Source organism: Falco naumanni, chromosome W (genome assembly GCF_017639655.2).
Source record: "Falco naumanni isolate bFalNau1 chromosome W, bFalNau1.pat, whole genome shotgun sequence".
Taxonomy (NCBI): domain Eukaryota; kingdom Metazoa; phylum Chordata; class Aves; order Falconiformes; family Falconidae; genus Falco; species Falco naumanni.
In genome coordinates this window covers 7,372,857-7,394,816 of record NC_054079.1, presented here as the reverse complement: position 1 = coordinate 7,394,816, position 21,960 = coordinate 7,372,857, and the positions used below count along the sequence as shown (strand labels likewise).

General features: G+C 40.8%; 1 protein-coding gene across 1 annotated transcript in view; it reads left to right on the top strand.

Moving 5' to 3' along the window:
- The window catches only part of LOC121080675 (amyloid-beta A4 precursor protein-binding family A member 1-like), a 69,162-nt gene extending 56,156 nt beyond the window's left edge, over positions 1 to 13,006 (top strand). Inside the window, exons 8-12 of the mRNA XM_040578815.1 lie at positions 4,031 to 4,210; positions 4,979 to 5,191; positions 8,130 to 8,249; positions 8,897 to 9,037; positions 9,407 to 13,006. Of these exons, the coding sequence (XP_040434749.1) occupies positions 4,031 to 4,210; positions 4,979 to 5,191; positions 8,130 to 8,249; positions 8,897 to 9,037; positions 9,407 to 9,478 (726 nt within the window). The 3' untranslated portion in view covers positions 9,479 to 13,006. The remainder of the gene's footprint in view (positions 1 to 4,030; positions 4,211 to 4,978; positions 5,192 to 8,129; positions 8,250 to 8,896; positions 9,038 to 9,406) is intronic.
- The last annotated feature ends 8,954 nt before the right edge of the window (positions 13,007 to 21,960 follow it).

The window sequence follows — 21,960 nt, the reverse complement described above, 5'->3', positions numbered from 1 at the left end:
AGACTTCATTTTGTAAGTTTAGAAGGCAGGCATTCTTTATTGCAGCGCTGGGAGCATGGAGATTAGCATTTCAAATCATGCACACCTATCTGACCAGCATTCCTCAATTTATTACAACAAAACATACATATTCATCATATTTCCCCGAAATCTAATACATATTATAACTACTTCCCCCAAATGATTTACATATGTGTAAGGCACTTGGGTATGCACACTTTGCTCCTGGGGGCCTTCCTTGGGATATTTTGAGACCCCTGGTGGTCGACAAGTCGGTGAACTTCAGCTGAACTTTCTTGGGGAACATGCGTACTACTTGTTCTTATGTAACTTAATTTGTTCTCTGCACTATATGGTTTTGACTGCAGTGCTCCATTACCCCACTTCTCTTGTCTATTGTTATATCCCAGGTGTCTCAGAAAGCTAGCTACATCTTAGTGAGCTTATTCAATAGGTCGAATTAATCATTGCTTTAATTTCAGCCTCTGTTAGTGATTCTTTATATATTAATTATATCAGTATGGACGTGTTGTTGCTCATCTTTCCTACTGCCTCAGTAAAGTTTTGTTTTACAACACATTGTCAGACTCCATTACCATTTGGATCACAGACATCTGCAACTTCTCTGGGCAACCTGTTCCAGTGCCTTACCACCCTCACTGTAAAAAATTTTCTTCCTTATATCTAATCTAAATCTACTCTCTCTCACTTTAAAACTTTTGTCCCCTGTCATGTCACTACAGGCCTTGGTAAAAAGTCTCTCTCCATCTTTCTTATAAGCCCCTTTTCTATACTGAAAGGCCACAATAAGGTCTCCCAAGAACCTTCTCTTCTCCAGGCTGAACAACCCAAACTGTCTCAGCCTTTCTTCATAGGAGTTTTCCAGCCTTCTAATAATTTTTGTGGACCTCCTCTGGACCCGCTCTAACAGGTCCATGTTTGTCTTGTACTGAGGACCCCAGAGCTGAATACAGTACTCCAGGTGAGCTCTCGCCAGAGCAGAGTAGAGGGGCAGAATGACCTGCTGGCCATGCTTCTTTTGATGCAGCCCAGGATATGATTGGCTTTATGGGCTGCAAGCATGCATTGCTGGCTCATGTCCAATTTTTCATCCACTGGTATCCCCAAGTCCTTCTCCACAGGGCTTGCTCTCAATCAATTCAGCAGCCAGTCTGTACTGATACTGGGGGTTGCCCCAATTGAGGTGCAGGACCTTGCACTTGGCCTTGTTGAACTTCATGAGGTTTGCATGGGCCCACTCCTCAAGCCTGTCAAGGTCCCTATGGATGGCATCCCTTCCCTCTAGTTTATCAACTGCACCACTCAGCTTGGTGTCATCTGCAAACTTGCTGAAGATACACTCAATCCCACTATCTATGTCATTAATGAAGATATTAAACATTATTGGTCTCAGTACAGACTCTTGAGGTATACCACTTGTTACTGGTTTCCACATTGAGCCATTGACTGTAACTCTTTGGACATGGCTATCCAGCCAATTCATTATCCATCTAACAGTCCATCTGTCAAACCCATATCTCTCCAATTTAGTAGCAAGAATGTTGTGGGAGACAGCACCAAAGCCTTACAGAAGTCCAGGTAAATGGCATCCATAGCTCTTCCCTTGTCTACTGAAGCAGTCACTCCATCATAGAAGGCCACTAGATTAGTCAGGCATGATTTGCCCTAGGTTAAACCATATCGGCTGTCTCTAATCACCTCCCTATCTTCCATATATTTCTACATAAGTTCCAGGAGGATCTGTTCCATGATCTTACCAGGCATGGAGGTGAGGCTGACTGATTGGTTGTTCCTGGAGTCCCTCTTATTACATTTTTTTAAAAATGGGCGCAATATTCCCTTTTCCTCAGTCACTAGAACAGCTCACAGGGAGTAATGCAGCAGTGAGTGAAAGCTATGGATCATCCAGTAGCTTTAGGAGCAGAGCAGCCAAGAGCAAGCTATAGGCATAGGAGTGAGCCATATAGACTAGGCAGAGTGGGCTGGAAATCCACTGAACTTCATTCATGAAATTCAACAAGGACCAATGACAAGTCCTGCACCTAAGGAGGAAGAAACCCTGGCAACAAAACAGGCTGGGAACAGACTAGCTGGAGAGCAGCTCTGCTGAAAAGGCCCTGGGGGGGTCTTGGAAGACAGCAATGCTGAACATGAGCCAGCAGTATGCCCTGGCAAGCAAAAATGGACAACAGCATCCTGGGCAGGATTAAAAAGAGCATAAGCAGTAAATTTCAGGGAATGATTCTTCCTCTCTAGTCAACACTCATTAGACCACCTCTAGAATACCATATCCAGTTTTGCCACCCCACCTCACCCCCCACCCCCACCCCAATACAAGAAAAGCATTGACAAACTGGAGTGAGTTCAGCAGAAGGCCATCAGATGGTCAGGGGGCTGGAGCACTTGCCCCATGAGGAGAGGCTGAGAGTACAGGGCTTGTTCAGCCTGGAGAAGAGAAGGCTTCAGGGGGCTCTAACAGCAGCTTGCCAGTAGCCATGAGGAGATCATCAAGAAGACAGAGCCAGGCTCCTCACAGTGATGCATGGTGGGAGTATGAGAGCTAACCAGCATACGTTGAAACAAGAAAGGTTCAGACTGGATACAAGGAAAAACTTTTTCACCACAAGGACTGTCAAGCATTGGAACAGGTTGCCCAGAGAGGTTATATAGTCTATCTCAAGATTTTCAATACCTGACTAAAAACTCCGAATAACCTGGTCTGACCTCGTAGATGATTGCTTTGAACAGGAGGTTGGGCTAGAGATCCTCTGACGTCCCTTCCAACCTGAATGATTCTGTGATCATGGACTGCTTCCAGTCACATTAAGGACTGAATCTGCTCAATTGGCCAGTGGTTTCCACCCTTTCCATACTTTATCTGGCAGTAACTTCAAATATGATTGTGAGATTTTTAAAGGAAAGCATTGGTGAGAAGGAAGAGTAGGAAATACCATATATGTATCATAGCATAGCTAAGGTGGGACAGCACCTCTAGAGATTGTCTAGTTGAATACCCCCTGCTCAAGCAAGGTCCACTAGAACAAGTTGCCCAGGACTGTGTCCAGTTGGGTTTTGAATATCTCTAAGGATGGAGACTCCAAAACCTCTCTGGGTAACCCATTCCAATATAGAGTCGCCCCCTCATGGTAAAAAAAGTGTGTTCTAGGTTTAAGTGGAATTTTCTGTGTTTCTGTTTGTGCCCGTTGCCTCTTGTCTTGTCACTGGGCACCACTCAAAAGAGCCTGACTCCATCTTCTTTACATTCTTCCATCAGGTATTTGCGTTTATCTGTAAGATCCCCCTGATCTTTCTCTTCTCTAGGATGAACAGCCCCAGCTCTCTTAGCCTCTTCACATATGTCAGATGTTCCAGTCCCTGAACCATCTTTGTGGCCCTTCTCTGGACTCCAGTATGTCCATGTCTCTCTTGTACTGGGGAGCCCAGAACTGGACACAGGACTCCAGGTGTGGCCTCACCAGTGCTGAGTAGAGAGGAAGGATCACCTCCCTTGACCTGCTGTGAACACTCCTAATAAAGACCTTTTATAATAAAATACTTTTACCTTCTTTTAAAGGCCTTCTCATTATCTTTTAAAACACTGTTGTGTGTTTCCTAGAAGGTGGTGGGTTTTTTTATTCATGGCTTGCCTTTGTGCTAGAAGTGAAAACTAGCACAGGTGAGAGCTCAAGTTGTCCCTCTGGAGTCTCAATTTCAAGTAATGCAATGGGTATACCTTTATGTTAGCAGTAGTTAGCTGTGAATGGAAGGCTTTACTTGTGTTTCTTATGTATAGTTACTTGTTTCATTGGGTTCACTGCATGGATGACTATGTTGATATACTGTTCTGCTTTTTTAATTATTACTTTAGGTTAATTTTAAAAAACATTTATTACATTTCCTTAACTTGTAGGCATGATCCATTTTGTAGTGTGTTTATAACAGAGAAAGTGTCAGTGAATGAAAGCATTGGAATGTTTGATGTTCTTTTCTTCTTTGGGAATTACTACAGGCACAGCTGATTGCACAGTCTATAGGTCAAGCATTTAACGTGGCCTACCAGGAATTTCTGAGGGCAAATGGAATCAATCCAGAAGACCTAAGCCAGAAGGAATATAGTGACTTGCTCAATACCCAGGACATGTACAATGATGACCTGATTCATTTTTCCAAATCTGAAAACTGCAAAGATGTATGTTTCTGCTTTTTTTCCATAACACCACTAAGCTCATGTATCCTGAGTTCAGGTTTTCACTGGCAACAATCAGAAAGCTATTAGTGCTTCCAATAAATAACCTCACTGAGGTAATTTCTATTTTTCCCGGTAGGTTTATCCTGTGGGCAATTCTGTTTTAAAAGCAAGCAGTGAATCCTAAATTTATCAATAGTTGAATGATTACTGTCTCTCTGTGGTTTTTACCAATTTTCTCATTTGAGACATTAGATGTCAGTGAAGTGAATATACAGTGGACAGTATAAAATTTTTGGAGGCACTGAGGTTGATAAGAGTGGCTGACCCCAGATTTTAGAAGTCTATATATTTGCTGCTGGTTTTATTAATAAAGATGAAGTAGTGTAACACTGCAACACACGGGTAGTTGTTTCCAAAAACACAGTCACAAGTACGTTAAATCCCTCCCTGACTTAGTTCTGTCCACCAGAGTCCATCATGCCAGGTTTTCTTCTATACCAGCTCCCTCCAGCCATATGAACTGATGCGTTCTATTTGGGGGGGATTTTGAATTAAACAAAATCTCTAGTTTTAATGTTATTTGGTGGTTGAAGGCATTTAAACTATATTAAACTATATACCCTATTGTGTTTTACCTTTGAATAAGAAAGGCATCTTGCAAATAAGAAGCCTGTGTTTGTTTATATGGAAACATATGGGGGGTGGGATCATCAGTTCTATAGATGAGAAAAAAAGTTTTTGTTTGAAACTCTCTTTCTTATGATTCAGGTTTACATTGAAAAGCAAAAGGGAGAAATTCTAGGTATAGTGATCGTGGAATCTGGCTGGGGATCCATTTTGCCTACAGTGATCATAGCCAACATGATGCATGGAGGACCAGCAGAGAAGTCTGGGAAAGTAAATATAGGGGATCAGATCATGTCAATTAATGGGACCAGTTTGGTTGGCTTACCACTTTCAACATGCCAGAGCATTATAAAGGTACAAAGAATATTCTTGGATATTGCATGTTTTTAAACCTTTATTGGAGTCGTGGGAGAGCAAAAAGTATAGAACTATTTGTTGTCTAACTCTGATCTTGTGCATTTTATAGCAGTTTCCTTTTGATGACTTTACAGTAGAGGGCAAATTCTGATTTACCTGTTTTCTGAGCCCTAAGAAGGGAACTATGCATTTAGCTGCTTAGATCAAGTCATGGTGCAGGACTTCAGGCCCCAAAGGAATATTTGGGACCAAAAGGAAGATGTTTGTTACTGTCTGGAGGCACCTAAACTTCATAGGACAGTCTGAGACATAAGTGTCTAAAATCTACAATGGTGCAATTTTAGCCATTTAAATTATTCCTGTGATCTAGTTTCTAGAGAAGTGAGTATTTTTTTTCAAAAGATTGGTTTTTTAAAACATATTTTAACATTTTTCTGAACTTTGAATAAAAAAAAAATTAAACCTATTTATTTTCTGTAGGAACAACTTGAGCACATTGAAAAGTATAATGTTTCTTTGAATTTGGCTAAATGGTGGGAGTTTTTAATTGGAAGAACTTTTTTTTAATTGACATGAGAGCATGTAAATGCAAAAAGCAGGCTAGTCAACTGGAAATTAAGAGCCTCTGGGGTAGATGAAACATACAAGAGTGAGTAATTAAACATCAAAGTTTTAGGAGGGCGAAAGATGCAATTTTTGAGAATGTTGGAAATTCAGCTAAATTGTCTTCTGGGTTACCTATTGAAATAGTCAAACACCACAGGACTGCTGCATATTGTAGCATGTAGACATGCAATGTAATGCTGTATATGACTATAGAAATCCTTCAGTGTCCCTGCTGGGTAGTGGTGTTCTGCAGTAAAAAAATGTTTGTTTAGTAATTCACAAAATAAGTATGTCTTTGTTGCCCATGAATTCCTTTCTTAATGCTTGAACTAAAAAATTCACTATAAAGACCTGATATTCTGGTTTCTGAAAATGTAAACACCATGCCCTAACAAGTAATAGATATTTAAGTCTCTGAGAACAACCATTCTGGATTCCATTAATTCAAATGATATCTTGTGAATGCAGTATATTAAAACCTTGGTAACAGCACTCTTTTTTTTTTTTTTCTTTTCTTTTTTTCTTTTTCCTGAAGCAGAAAAAAACCTTAAGTACCTCTGCACCAAATTCAGCAGAACAAAGCTCACCACCCTTCATGTTATCAGCTTTGTCTCATACTTATTTTCTATCCCATATCAGTTTTATTTCTAAAACTGGTGTATGCTTTTCTCATACAGATGGACTTTTCCTGTGATGCGTTAAGAATCTTCAGCACTTTCACAAAATGAAAACAATCAAAAAGCTAGCTTTGCTGTCTCCTGCCTTTAGAGGCCTTTCCACTCCTTTTTCATGAGGCTGTTACCAGAGGAACTGCTAGCCATTTATCTTTCTGTTAAGAAGGTAGTCGATGCATTTGCAGGTCTTTATAGCCATACATCTAGAACTGTTTATGTAACATTTTTGGGTAACACAAATGAACCCCCAAATGAAACATTGGTCACCCAAGTATATATTTCAATGTTGCAGAAGTATCCTAAGATTGTAAACTTTTTTAGTATTCTATAAGGACTCCTATGAAAAGATAAGCATTTTATATAGATGAGAAGAATATCTTGCAAGTACTTCACATACGGTTATTTTTAAATTAGAGATGTAAGCCTTGTTACTAATTGACTATAAACCATTTACAAACTGACAGATCTAGGAAGAAACTTTCTATATGTGTTGGTTATTCCCTAATTATATTATGCTACTTCCATCTTTTTCAGAAGCATCTGATGCTAACTACTATCAGAAACAGATTCAGGGACTCTGCAACCATCATGTCCAGGCAGTTAGAAGCATTGATTTTTCATCCCAGCAGAATGTTAGTCTCAAGTCTAGAGTTAGGCTCAGCAAAATCAGCAGCAGTAAACTGCATGTAGAGACATCAGTCTATTACCTTAGCTGTAATAGGAGTTATTTTCCTGAATGAAATCCTAATCTTGTTGAAGTCAGTGGCAAGCAACCCACTGTTTTCAATGGGACCCGTATTTGACTTCGTGCATATGAAAGTCAAAAGCAGCTGTTGGAATTGGAATAAATGTTAACATGATTGAAGCTTGAAGCTGCCATATTCTCTACATAGCATCTCTTTCCCATATGGGTTCTATGTATTGAAGGCTAAACGTGTGTAAATGCAACATTTAAGAGTAATGTGTATTCAGTTATATAGAAAAAAGTAATCTAACATTGGAGTTGGTTTTATCTACAAGAAACAGCTCTGAATGCCTGAATATGTGTAACGGTCAGACTCTACAATTATCTCCAATTTTATGTTTGGGTTTTCCTTCTTCATTTAGTTCTTCTGGTAGCAAAGATATAAAGGTGAATGTGATAAATCCAGTTTAGAAGGGAGGGGTAATGTAAATGTGAGTATTGCTTATACATGGACTTGATGTTTGCATTACAGAACTGAATATAACTGCACCAGGAAAGCCACTTATTTGTATCTATCTTAGCTCATATTTTAAATTTCATTTCCCAGCCAGAATATTTGTCAATTTTCTGGTCAACTGCATAGACCTGCTTTTTATTTCCTTTGCTTCTTTAGAACAATAATTCGTGTTCTCAAACGAAGAAATTTCCAACAGGAAGCTAGATATCTTAAAACAACCACATCAGCTTATTGACAAGAAGAGGTTTATACTGCATCATTCAATTCACTGAGCATCCTTTTGCTTCTGTCTGGTATTCAGGAATCCTGTTTCATAGTGATACATTCAAAGAACTGCTTATTCAGGGCTATTCCCATGTTAACATTCTAAGCATTGTTTTTCCGAGTGCTTATGTTAAATTGTTTCACCCCATTTTTGTCAGCATTTTTCATGGTGATGGTTATTTTTTTCAGGGTTTGAAAAACCAAGCCCAAGTTAAACTGAATGTAGTTAGATGTCCTCCGGTAACCACAGTCTTGATCAGGAGACCTGACCTCAGATACCAGTTAGGCTTCAGTGTACAGAATGGGATTGTAAGTAGCTTCCAGACCTTCTGGTGATGCTTTTACATATGTTAAGGTTTACATATGCAAAGAATTGTGTTTTTTCCCTCACTGCAGCAGGGGCTCAGTATACATTTTAAGTCTAAGACACAAAAGCTGAACTGGTCAAAGTTATTCATCTGACTTTTTTCCAAGTCAAAAGCAGGGAAAGAAACTTTATTTCATAGCTTTAGAATCAATCAGGAGTAAAAAGGCTGGTTTAGGTTAAAGAAACAAAAGTGTATGGAGAAGGCTGCTTTCAGTCTGCATCATTTGTGTCTCTGACCAAACCATTGTATATGGTCTCAAAAGAAAGAGTCTGTCTTTGACTGTCTTTTAATGCAAGGCTTATGCACTTTGAAGTTTTTGTAAACTATGCTTCTTCATACACTCTTAAATTTTCAAACCATGAAGTAACAAGTATTATACAGATAGCTTTTGGTGGATGGTTTCTTTTACTTTTGGAAGAGAATGTGTAGTACACATTATTAATATGCTAATAAATGTTACTTTGAATCAGTGAACCACTACATTTTAGACTTCCCTGCAAACACATGTATGTAAGTACTGAATTATCATTTGTGGTCAAAAGTCTCTGTTCCATATCAAAACTGATAATTTTGTCCTTTCCCTTCCAGATCTGTAGCCTTATGAGAGGAGGTATAGCAGAGCGAGGAGGAGTGCGAGTTGGCCATCGTATCATTGAAATCAATGGGCAGAGTGTTGTAGCAACACCTCATGAGAAAATTGTTCACATTCTCTCAAATGCTGTTGGTGAGGTAGGAGCAAGAAGTGTGCCTAGACAGTATTGCATATTGCGTCATCATTGCCTCTTTTGGGTTGTTACTGTTCAAACATAAATACTAGAAGTGAGAGTGAGAACCACCAAGGGTTTTCTTATTATTGAAGTGCCCACAACTTCAGATAAAATTGAGATGATTGGTAGATACTCAACACCTTAGATAATCCTTTTTCTCTAGACCTTAGTATGGATATGAAAATTATCAGGCTTTCCCTTTCCCTTCTGTCCTGTGTTACCTCATCTAGTTTCTTCCCTAGTACTCCCTAGGGCCTAGGCTATTGAACACTCATGGTTTTGGTAGCAGGCCTAATAGGAGTATTGATTAACACATCTTATTACCTTCTAGATTCATATGAAGACCATGCCAGCTGCTATGTACAGACTGTTAACTGCGCAAGAGCAACCAGTTTATATCTAAAGCTGACATCTCACCTTCACAATATGCATGAAGGATAGTTTTCCTCATTACTGCTTCTGTTTCTAGTGCTGCATTTGTATCCACAGATACATTTCTCTCTCTCCCCAACATTTGTTGTGTATAGAGGAGGAGGGAAAATATAGCCATGAGACTTTTTGGTTGCATCTCTATACAAATAAAGCTTTATGCGACTCCACACACAGGGTAAATAGCAACAGCAGCAGTGTCCATGGTAAAATTCACAAAAAGATGACTTACATGTCTATGAAGAATGAGTAACTGATGCTGTCATAAAACCAATTGTTCAAATGCACACCTTTTAGTTTCTATCCTTCAGTATAGTAGAACCCCAAAAGGTGCTCCATGAATTGGTATAGATAATGCAATTTTGACATGTTTTGGCAAATAATTCAGGATATGTGATTTTTTGCAGTTGGGTTCCCTATTTTTCTAATCTTTGAAATACTTTTTTTTCAAATGCAATGTCTTTTATATGCTCATTTCAGAGGTTAAATGAGACAGGAGGTGAGTGATCTCTAGATATCCAGCAAGAGTAATACTGAGGGGGTTTTCTGAGAAGCTATACATTCTAAGTTCTTAATTACAGATTTGGTATACACAACTGTGTGCTTGTGTATACTGACATTTTTAAATTGTGATTGATATTTATGAAGCTTGAAAATAATAGTTCTGCACACTAAGTAATTTTGTTACACTGAGCCAGTTTAAAAGTATTTTTTGTTGAAAGACATCTAGTTTTAATGGCATTTGTTTAGACAGATAAATGGGAGAAGTAAACGTAAGGTAGGAATAAATTTATTTATTTTGCTATGTAAGTTAATTTGTGTTTTGGTTTTCCATATGACAGAGAATGTGTGAGTATTACATGGATTTTTATGAAGAAATGTAGAGATGTATGAAATGCAGGATTTGATTGGTCTATAACTTATATCAGGGAAAAAGGGGAAAACCACTAAAATAATAAAGCAGCTGATGGCTCTTTTTCCTCAATAAGAAAACATTCTATTTTGTGTAGCTACATTTTGTCTGTACTGCATACTGCTGTTTACACTGAATTTGAACCATATATTTAGACCAGGCTGATGCACTGTATTTTCTGAAAGCAACAGTTTCTGCCTTGTCTTATTTTGATATAAAGGCTCGGTGTGATTAAAAACAAGATCAGAACACATATGGGAAAAAAAAAAATCCCATCCTTTTAGCTTGAAAATGGTGTGATGCTTATAGCCATTAGTTTCTCAGTTACTGTGGAATGGACTGCGGAGTGCATTGTGTTTGGAAACTAGTAATGATACCTGGACTTTATTCCAGAGATTTTGTGGATATGTGTATACACATGCACACTTCTGTTGATGAGATCCATGAAAACTCTGTTTTTACCTGAGCACTTGGTTTCCATCTGTGGTCAGAGGTTTATTGTTGCCTTTCAGAAACCATGGACATACATGGGATGAACAGAGAGAAAGAGAAAATAAGCTTTATATTTCAATGGGCAGTAAGGGAGATAATAGAACAGAGCATAAGCTATTGTACTAATGAATACATTTTAGTTTGAAAATCAATGACTTGATTTACTGCAGTTCTTGTTGCATAATTCAATCTTGATCTCTGGAATAGCAGATTTTGCAAGCAAATGGTCTTAGTATTCCAGGTTAGTATTTACCTCTGCTATCAGACTGATGTAAATAGATTGTGAATGACTTGTGATTAGAATTTTTAATTGTAGACATCTGGATTATGGAGATAATTTGAAAATTTTCATAACTTCTTATAAATATAGTAATATATCTAAATATAATATATAAACATATATTGTTTAGTAGGTTATATACAGTGCAGCCTTTCCATGTTGCCTGAGGAAACTCAGTCTTGAAGACAGTTATCACACTTCTGATTCCTGCTGTGTTTTACACCCTCAACTTCACTTGTTTTTATGGTTCTGTCCAACTCATGTTGAGGGGTTTTCCCATTGACTTCAATGGGAGATGAAGAAAACCTAAGCACACAAAAAAATGAATAATTAAAAACAAGGCTGTTTTCCTGTAATTAAGCTTACACCTAGTTATAAGCACCAAAGTACCTAACCTGTTGACTTCATGGTAAACAGATGCTTAAAGCTAAGCATGTGAATGCTTATAGGATTGGAGTCTAGTAAAGAATCTTCATTGTTCCAAGCAATTGTTATATGTGTATTAAATTTCTACACTGGGAAGTTTCCAGTGTGCACTCCTGATAAGTCTTGTAAACAATCCCACAGTTTTAGTTTGCAAAAGTAAAGATAGTTGCAAGAAAAATGAGCTGTAAAGGAAGAGTTAACAGTTTTCTATAGTAGTGCAGTAGTTTATTAGATTAGATGTGTGAATTCTTCATGGATTCAAAAGAATAAACTGCCATTTTACATTCTTTCTTCTGTATAAAGGTCTGAAAAGTTTTTTCCCTCTTCACTATTTCATATATTCTTATTAATGCTTCAATAGTTACATTAAGGATGAAACATTCTTCTTGGTTTTATTAGCAAGTTTCCCCAGTTGTTCTGAATCTTGTTTTGATTTGAGATTTGATTGGAATTTCCAGATTTGTTTTGTTTTGTGTGTTTTTTTCCTTAATTTTCTAAATGAATTCAGTTTCTGAAGATGGCAATGTGCATGAGATCTCTTGCACATATTTTGTGCAGTGCCTAAACTCTCTTGTATTATTGTTCTGTAAAAAGGTCGAATGGGAATTATTATAAAGTATTGGAAACACTGAACTTGGTGATCTCTGTCTCTGTGTAAATGAGCCTAGAATGTGAGTGTGCACATCTGAATGTAATTCCTCTGATGTTTTTTGTCAGAGGTCTTTGACCCTTTCTCTGTAATGGAACTGCAAAGGTTTCATTTGGGGGTGTGTGTGTGTGTGAGTTTGGGTTGAGGAGGAGTTGCCATCCATTTTGTTGTGATGTATTTACTGTGCTACATTCCTTTATTTAGCAGAGCACTAATGTCTATAAGAATTGTAAAAATAAAATATAGAACAAAAATACCTCAGACAAGGCTGAGAGTTTGCTGATAATAATTTAGGGCTTACCCCACCCCACCCCCACCCCCTCTTATTAAATATGTTATCACAGAGTCGCTACCACTGCTGCTGATTGGCTCAGCCTTGGCCAGCAGTGGATCTGTCTTGGAGACAGCTGTCATTGGCTCTATCAGACATAGGGGAAGCTTCTAGCAGCTTCTTATAGAAGCCACCCCTGTAGCCCCCCTGCTACCAAAACCTTGCCATGCAAACCCAATACAACTGTGCTGCTTATGAGTCTGTTTCACTGTGCCTGGGAACATTTTGATAAAAGAACTAGCCATGCGCTTTCCCCTGGCATTGATGCCATTCCTTTGCTGGATGAGACATCTTGTGGAGAGAATGAGGGATTACACCTCCCACTTCTTTGGGCTTGATGTGTCTAGTTTTGTTAAGTGGGCTCACAAGGTTCTTGTACATCCCTATGTAAACTTTTTGATTCTGTTATCTAACATTGTTGGCTTTTTATTGGGTGTGTGGAACTTGGTTTCATCTTGGCATAAGAGGAAACAACTTGTTAGTAAAGTGACAAAAAAACATGTCCTGAGGTGGTTGATCTGTGGGTGGCAGGGTGTGTGGAAGGATTTGGGAAGGTTCCTAGGGTGGTTATCACTTCCCATAGGCTGGGATTTTATGCCTGAACAGCCATGTAATCCCATTGAATAGGTGTGCCACTTGATGGAAGGGTGCCTTCCCTACCCCAATGAGACCCAGCAGCTCTTAGCACTGTTTTGGTGCTTGGCCATTGCCTATCAAGCCTCCGTTCAGCACCATCAGAAGACCATGGTTGAGACAGGAATCCAAGCCCTAACTACAGTAGTCATCTCAGCAGCTGAAAAAGAAACTCTGGATGCTGAGGTTGACAGGTCTGTACCATCGATCAGTAAGAGAGGTGGAGGAGGGGTCTGATCAGGAAGCTAGTTAGTCCTTCAGCAAGAAAACAGGAGGAAGAAGCAAGACAAATCACCCAAGAGGGCAAAACTACCTGGTCCCTAACCCTGTGTGAACTTCAAGACATGCAGAAAGATTATGGCCGCCAGCCAGGCAAAAGGTTTGCTGCCTGTTTGCTCTGATGCTAGTATACTGGGAGCCAACAGTGAGGAATTAGAAGGGAAGGAAGCCCAGAAGCTTGTGATGTCCAGGAGGTCAGGTGAGAATTCAACACCTATCACTCAGAAAACACCGGGTCGCTTTGCAGCACTTTTAAGGGAAAGGAATATGAGAAACTGTGGATACTATGTGAGTTAAATTAATCATTACTAAGAGTTGGATAAAATCCCCTGTATCCATGACCAGCCCAACAGGATGACCATGCGGTATCACTGGGACATACATCAGGCTTTGCGTGCTGCTGCAAGATACAGCCGACAATGTCTGCGAAAATGGAAAACCAGAAGAAAATGCCAACTCCAAAAGAACATGTGTGTGGGGACAATAAGGAAAAGATCCTAAGGGGATCCCAAAAAGTACCACGTGAACCAGAAGAACCAGTCAATGGGCCCATGAACTGCAAACTGGATTTTGATCTGTGTCACACAGAGAGGGCCAGTGGTGGTGGAGGAGCTCCCTTTCCCCATGGTTGTGGGGGATCTTGCAGCTACCTGTAAGACCATTCTGGGGTGCAGGTTTGTGCTATATGTGTTTCCTTGTCTATAGGTTGATGCTTCAAATAAGAAGAATGAGTATGCAATCAAGACTGTCCTGTTAGACTGTCCTGATTACTGCAAAAGCAGCCAGACCCAGGCTTTGGGGGGCAGACTGCAGCCCCATGCTTTTGGAGACCACAGCTGCTGCAGATCAGTAAGAGCAATGGGAACAATACAGAGCTAAAAGGCCATGATTGTCATGTGGTACAGAGGAGTAGCCAGCAGGATGCTGGTGAGAAAAGGGCAGGCAGTAGTGCTATGACAGGCTGTCGGAAGTCAGGGGGGTAGTCATACAAGTGCTAGCTGTGCTGATAAGGCTGTGGCTACTATTCACAGGACATCAAAGCAAAACACAATCAAGGACGCTAATTAGTACAGCTAAGCCAGTTTTTCACAGGGTGCAATAGTAAGCAAATGGTTTTAGCATTCAAAGACTGTGATGATTTTTTGAGCACAGATGAGTAGCAGGCAGGATGAAAGTGCTGGTGGGGCTGTTAGTTCTGAGGCTTTGACTTACAGGTTAGCAGAACAGAAAAAAACCTGCTAAAATGAAGCATGTTAATTTGGAAATCTACATGAGTTTTGTGTTGCTGCAATCACCTTATTGGCAAGGGGCTTAGAGGATCACAAGGGCCCTTAAATGCAAACATGGTGGGCCAGTGACCACATCTCCCACAAGGGTAGAAGATGATGCCCTGGAAGTGACTTCCCAGTTGCTGTAGCCTCCTGCAGAGCAAAAGGCTGTCAAACACAATTAGGATGTTTCCCAGGGGAGGCTGTCTGCTGCACTTGAAAGGCCTGAAGGGGAATTTGAAAGCCTCCTACCTTCAAATGTAGCAGGTGTGGTGGAGCAGGCAGCAGACCACCCTGTGGCTTCTGTAGAGTGTTTTAGGCAGTGGGACTGGCTGACCCAGAGGTTCAGAGCTAAACAATATGTAGAAGAACACAGATTTGTTAATTTAGATCAGGTATCACTACACAAAGCTTATGAAATGCTTGACATGTAGAGCAAATTTCTGATCATTTATGCCAACTGTTTGACCCTGGTGATTAAAATCAGCTACATCTTGAAGCTGTCAGCACGCATGACTCTTTGAACAATATGAATACTGCAAAATTTTCAGACTTGGGTCAGTACTCTCCTGTGCTGTGATTTGATCAGTCTTTCCACCTGGGTGTCATTATTGTAAAAGCTGTTGAGGATGGGGTATGCAGAAACTTGCAGTCTCTCCCCCATTCCAAAATTATAGACAAAGAGTGGTGTTATTTAATTGATCTAAAGAAAAGTGACAATAATATCTGTTTTGCTGAGAGTCTCACAGTGCTTACAGCTGCGAGGGACCTGACAGATGCAGCACTGTTAAGCAGAGCTGACTTGGGGAATCAGACTCCACAATCTATCAGATTGTAAAGTAGGTATGTTTATTCAGCGCTGGGCAGCACTGGGGGTAGTCCCACCAAAGCCATGCAACAACTTGCCTCAATTTATACAATCAAATGTTGCATATACATAGGGTTTCCAAATACGCCTATACATATTCATGACCTATCCCTGCTTCATATTAAAATTAGTTCCAAGAAGTCATTTCCATAAGTCCCTCCCAACTGCGCTTGCATGGTGCCTCTTGGTGGTGGTCGTGGGGGTCGTGGGGATGAAGGCTTGGTAGTCTCCCTTGATCTGAACTTTTTACCTTCTCTCTTTGTGCAGACTCAGTTGTTCCTTGGTCTTTGTCCAAACTATAGTTGGTTTTAGCTAGTTCTCATCAGGAACTGTCCTTCAGGAGGAACTGCAGACTCCTTGCTTCAGTTAATTTACACAATGGTTAGTAAAACAAAGCATTATTTATCAACAACAATCTAGGTAATTGTTAAGCAATTAGATCTACTAAAATTTCTTTAACCTCTTCCCTCAGCAAAAGAGCTACATGACCAACTGGGGTGGCCTATGCACAGGAAGGTCATGCTGAGTGACATCCTTTTCCTTGAGGATCTGCTGCACTTTAAAATACACATCATACTCCTATTTGAGGGGAAAAAGGGTTGGGGGATTTTTAAGCCAAACGACAGTCTTAGATATCCCAAGACCTGTTTCCTCCTTTAACATGATGAACATTATTATGATGTTAAGGAAGTCAGGAAGGTGTTTTGGTGAGAAACTTTTGTGAGCTTTGTCAGACATTGTATAACCATGACCATAGCTGTAAATATTATTGCTGATTCTGCTTGTCTCCTGACTGTGCATTTAACTTGGGGACAAGGATAAGGTACCCTAGCTGCCAGCTGCTGTGCAGGTTTGGGGAATGCTTACAGAGGCACAGGGCCCTGGCTTATCAAGAAAGAAATTGTTTGGCTATGATTTTCTGTGAAAAGTGTAAGGCCTATCTAGAAAACACAGCACTGGCAAAGCAAAGGCTGGAAGTGCAGAATATGCTATATGACCAGATCTGTAATGTAAACCAGCACCAGTGTTTCATGCCTGTGATCAAAAAATCCACAAGAAGGGGGGGGCTATATTAGCTATGACATAGAATGCATGCAGAAAACCAGAACACATATCTCAAACTACATCTTTTCCATGAAGTTAGCACCAGATGCCCCTTGGGATGAAGAAGATGGGGCAGAAAGGAAAACTGAAGGAGAATGGGAGTTTAAAGGGGCCACATATCTTGTGGACTTTATTCAGTTGTTTCTCGACACAAAGTTTCAGGGCTATACTTTCCTAGCACATAATGCCAAAGGTTATGATGGCTATTTTGTTGTTAGTCAGCTTCTGAAGGAAAAAAAGGATGTGCAATTAATCACCTAAGGGGGTAAACTCATGTGGGTAATACTCAAGTACACAGTCTGAGTATATGTTTCATAGTTTCTTTAAACTTTTACCTTTGACTTTCGAAAATAGCTAAGTTACTATTACCAACAATGTAAAAATTTTGAGGGAGGGCTGCCAATCATACAGGAATGAGATTATGGTGATAACCTGTTGCACATTGTCATGGTTTAACCCCAGCCGGCAACCAAGTACCACGCATCCGCTTGCTCACTCCCCCCCCACCCAGATGGATGGGAAGGAGGATCGGAAAGGAATGTAAAACTCAAGAGTTGAGATAAGAACAATTTAATAAGTAAAGCAAAAACTGCGCATGCAAGCAAAGCAAAGCAAGGAATTCATTTACTACTTTCCATGGGCAGGCAGGTGTTCAGCCATCCCCAGGAAAGCAAGTCTCCACTGATGACAAAAAGCCTTGGAATGAAGAAAACTGCTAAGAGACTTTTTGTACTTTTAGCAGCAAGTTATTTATTATCTGTGCAGGGGAGGAGGTAGTTCATACCACAGAAACTCGCTCCGAAGCATAAGTGTTAAACAGGCTAATTTATACATTTGACAGACATGATTGCAACATCTCTTCATATATTATTCATGTAATTGCGACATCTCATTGCATATTAATGATAGGTGGAGTCTAGGTGGAGCCTGGGCAGAGTTTAGATGGATTCTTCTCTTGGCATCAATTCTGAGAGGGTCGTTTCGGCCTTTGGCCCCGTTCAGGTGGTCTTCCTCAGAGTTGCACTTTTCAACTTTCTTTCATAAGTGACCCTGCCAGGATCTTTTACATAAATCTTGTCTTGCTACCATTTTCTTCTATTGATGTGTCTAACTTGACCTAATTTATGATTTCTAGTACCTGGTACAGAAATTTCCAACAATTGCTTAGGCCTGGGTACAGTGAGCAAGAACAGGGCAGTTCAGCACTACATGCTATGGTTCCTCAGTAAACAAGTTGAGTAATTTTGCAAGGCACAATGGGGTTTTTACAGACCTGAGACTCTTCTCAGGTGGATCTTTAGGTTTTTAGTCCTTATTCCTTTTCACCATCATGTGTAATGGTTACTTGGAAAGACAAAACCATAATGCCAGATGTCCCCCCCTTCCTTCTTCTTCCCCCAGTTTATATACTCAGCATGACATCATATGTTATTGAATACCTCTTTGGCTGGTTTGGGTCACCTGTCCTGGACATATCCCCTCCCAATTTCCCATTCCTCTCCAGCCCTCTTGCTGGCAGGGCCTGAGAAACCGAAAAGTCCTTGACTTAGTATAAACATCACCCAGCATCAACTAAAAACATCAGTGTCCTATCAACATTATTCTCTCATCAGAGCCAAAACATAGCAACGCACCAGCTACTAAGAAGAAAATTAACTCTATCCCAGCCAAAACTAGGACAGTATCCATCCCTTATTCCATACCATTTATGTCATGCCACACTTTCCAATACAACCTCATTAACCACTATCACCCTTCCCATCCTTTGATATAATACACAGACATCATTCCTCTAGTCTATGCACCACCCCTGTAAAAATGTCTACAAAATGTCTATAAAATGTCCACAAAATGTCCACTGAGTTCATTTCATCCATGAACACGATCTCTTATGGTAGTCACTCAGGAGAAGACAGGTTGTGTGTTGTATGGGGTTATCAGGCATCAAAGCCAGCTCAGGTCGGGTCACTGCTGCACTTGCACTGCTTCTTGTAAGGCTTCTCCTCCAATGGTTCAGGTGGTTGCTGCTATAGTCATTCCTATAACATGAAACTCAAATCATGGGTTACAACAATTTAAAGGTATATCCATTGCAATCTCCACCCCTGGTCCCTTCAGACCAGCCTGTAGGGTTTAAATGAACTCCTCCCCTTGCCCCTGCTCCGGCTTGGACTTACCCACAGACTGCAACCTGTTCCATGTGGAGCCTCAGCTACGAGCCACAGTCTCTCCAGGGGTATACCTGCTGCGGCATAGACTCATCCACAGCCACAGTCACTTTGAGGTGCACCTGTTCCAACATGGCCTTATCCATGGGCCATCACCATAGACCTGCTCCAACGTGGCCTTACCCACAGCCACAGTCCCTTCAGAAGTAAATCAGCTCCAGCATGGCCTTACCCCTCGCTGCCTCCAAGGCTGTACATGCTCTGTCGTGGGCTTCTTCATGGCCACACACTTTGAGGTGCTCCAGCATGACCTCACACACAGCCACTGATGCTTCAAGTTGTACCTACTGCAGTGTGGACTTATCCACAGCCACAGATGCTTTGAGGTGTACCTTCTCCATCATGGACTTGTCCTTGGGCCACAGTTCCTTCAGAGGCATACCTGCTGCAGCACAGACACAACCATGGCCACAGATGCTCCGAGATTTACCTACTCAGGCATGGACTTAGTCACAACTACAGATGCTTTGGGGTGTACTGCTCCTACATGGACTCATCCACAGGTCACAGTCCCTTTGACTTGAGTTCACACTGGAGTTCCAGCCTGTCCAGTACAGCATCACAGAAACAGCAGCAATGCCCTTGCCATCTGCCGGCTCCAGCGCATCGTCATTGCTGTTATCAGAATGTTCCCGGGCACAGCACAGTAAGATGATAAGCAGTACAGCAAGCAGCAAAAGCAAGAAGCAGCCGTTAACAAGCACTAGACTCTAATATACAGTAAGGCAAGCAAGCCCCATGGTAAGCACAGAAACCTGCCCCTTCATAGCTAAACAGCAATAACAGCTATAAATTCAAACTAGCACATTCCAATCCAATCTGTTATTATCTCGAACCCTTTGTGCACCACGTTGGGTGCCAAAAAGGACTGTTTTGGTTTAACCCCAGCCGGCAACCAAGTACCATGCAGCCGCTTGCTCACTCCCCACCCACCCAGAGGGATGGGAAGGAGGATCGGAAAGGAATGTAAAACTCAAGGGTTCAGATAAGAACAATTTAATAGGTAATGCAAAAGCTGTGCACACAAGCAAAGCAAAGCAAGGAATTCATTCACCACTTCCCATCGGCAGGCAGGTGTTCAGCCATCCCCAGGAAAGCAGGTCTCCATCACGCACAACGGTTACTTCAGAAGACAAACGCCGTAATGCCAGATGTCTCCCCCCCTTCCTTCTTCTTCCCCCAGTTTATATACTCAGCATGATGATATGGTATGGAATACCCCTTTGGCTGGCTTGGGTCAGCTGTCCTGGCTGTGTCCCCTCCCCATGTCCTGTGCCCCTCCAGCCCTCTCACTGGCAGGACCCAAGAAACCAAAAATCCTTGATTTAGTATAAACATCACCCAGCAACAACTGAAAACATCACTGTCCTATCAACATTGTTCTCACATCATAGCCAAAACACAGCACTGTACTAACTACTAAGAAGAAAATAAAGTCTATCCCATCCAAAACCAGGGCACACATTCTGTGAGGAAGAGGACAGTAAAAAGGTGAAGGTTTATCACTGTAGAGACCCTTTTCAGTATTGTAAGCTGGCCTTTATTTGCATGTCCGGTTTATGTTCCTTAAACCTAACATGGTTGCGCTCCTTCCTCCAGATGGTTATCAACTGAGGAAAAAGAGAAATTCAGCTCTCTCTGTTCAATGGCTTCCCTATGTGGCTGAAAAGGAAAATATTCAAATCAATCATGCATTACAAGCTGGCAAATATGAAGTAGGAACCTAGTTCTTGGATGGATATGCAGTCATTGATGGAGTGCCAAGAGCTTTTGAATTTAATGTGTGCTTTTTTCCATGGCTGTATCAAATGCTACAATGAAAATGACTGGAACCCTCTGGTAGGACCACCTTTGGACATTTGCTTTACACAATACAACAAAAGATGGACCATCTAAAGAGAGCGGGTTTTAACATCAGATCTATATGAGAGCATGAGTGGGTCACTATGACAAAATCTGATGGGGAGCTTGCAGAGTTCTTAGGTGGGACCAAACTGTTCATACCTCTGTCCCACAGAGATGCTCTTTTTGGTGGCAAGACAAATGCCATTTGCCTCCATTACAAAGCAGCCCCTGATGAAAATGTACATGACTATGATTTTACTAGCCTCTATCCCTTTATCAACAAAACAAAACAATAACTTTGAAGGGTATTTTTTGAGAATTGTGACACCCTGACAGCCTAATTCGGGCTGGTCAAAGGAAAGGTGTACCTACTTCATGGGCTCTTTTTCCCTGTGCTTCCTGTGAGGGTAAATGGCAAGCTATTGTTTCCTCTGTGACATACTTGTGCTGAAACCTGCTAGACCCTCTGCACCCAGTGATGAAGAGTGAGCCCTTGTGGGTACCTGGTGTTCCCCAGAACTGAACAAGGCTTTCAAAAAGGGCTACAGAGTTTGTGAAATCTATGAGGTTTAGCATTTTGAACAGAGAGGTAGCAGTTTTTTCTCAGATTATATGAAACTCTATCTCCTCCAGAAACGGGAAGATTCAGGCTGTCCAGTCTGGTGCACAGATAATGACAAAAAAGCTAAATATGATGAAGATTACAGACAGAAAGAATACATCATTTTGCAGCCTTAACATATTAAGAAAAACACCATGAAATGCAAAATTGCAAAACTGACATATAATAAGCTGCACTAACATGCTGGTTAACTACCAGCATATCAACACAATGATCACTGAAAAAGTGACAAGAGCAAGCATGGCTCATTTTACTTTGGGAAGGTGATTACATCTTTGGCCTCAGAAGCCTCTGATGTTTTAAGAAACCCCACAAAAATGGTAGTGGTAAAATATTATGGGGGTGTTTCCAAGACCAAGAAAGATGACCAAAGAATGGAATTTTAAGATACAATACCATATTGCAATTGATGTTATCTTGTTGACGAGAGGGAAAATGGAATGAACTCTCATTGACATGCTATGCCAAAGGTGATCAATTGGTCCAAATTGTATGAAAAGAAACAAGAGCTGAATGAA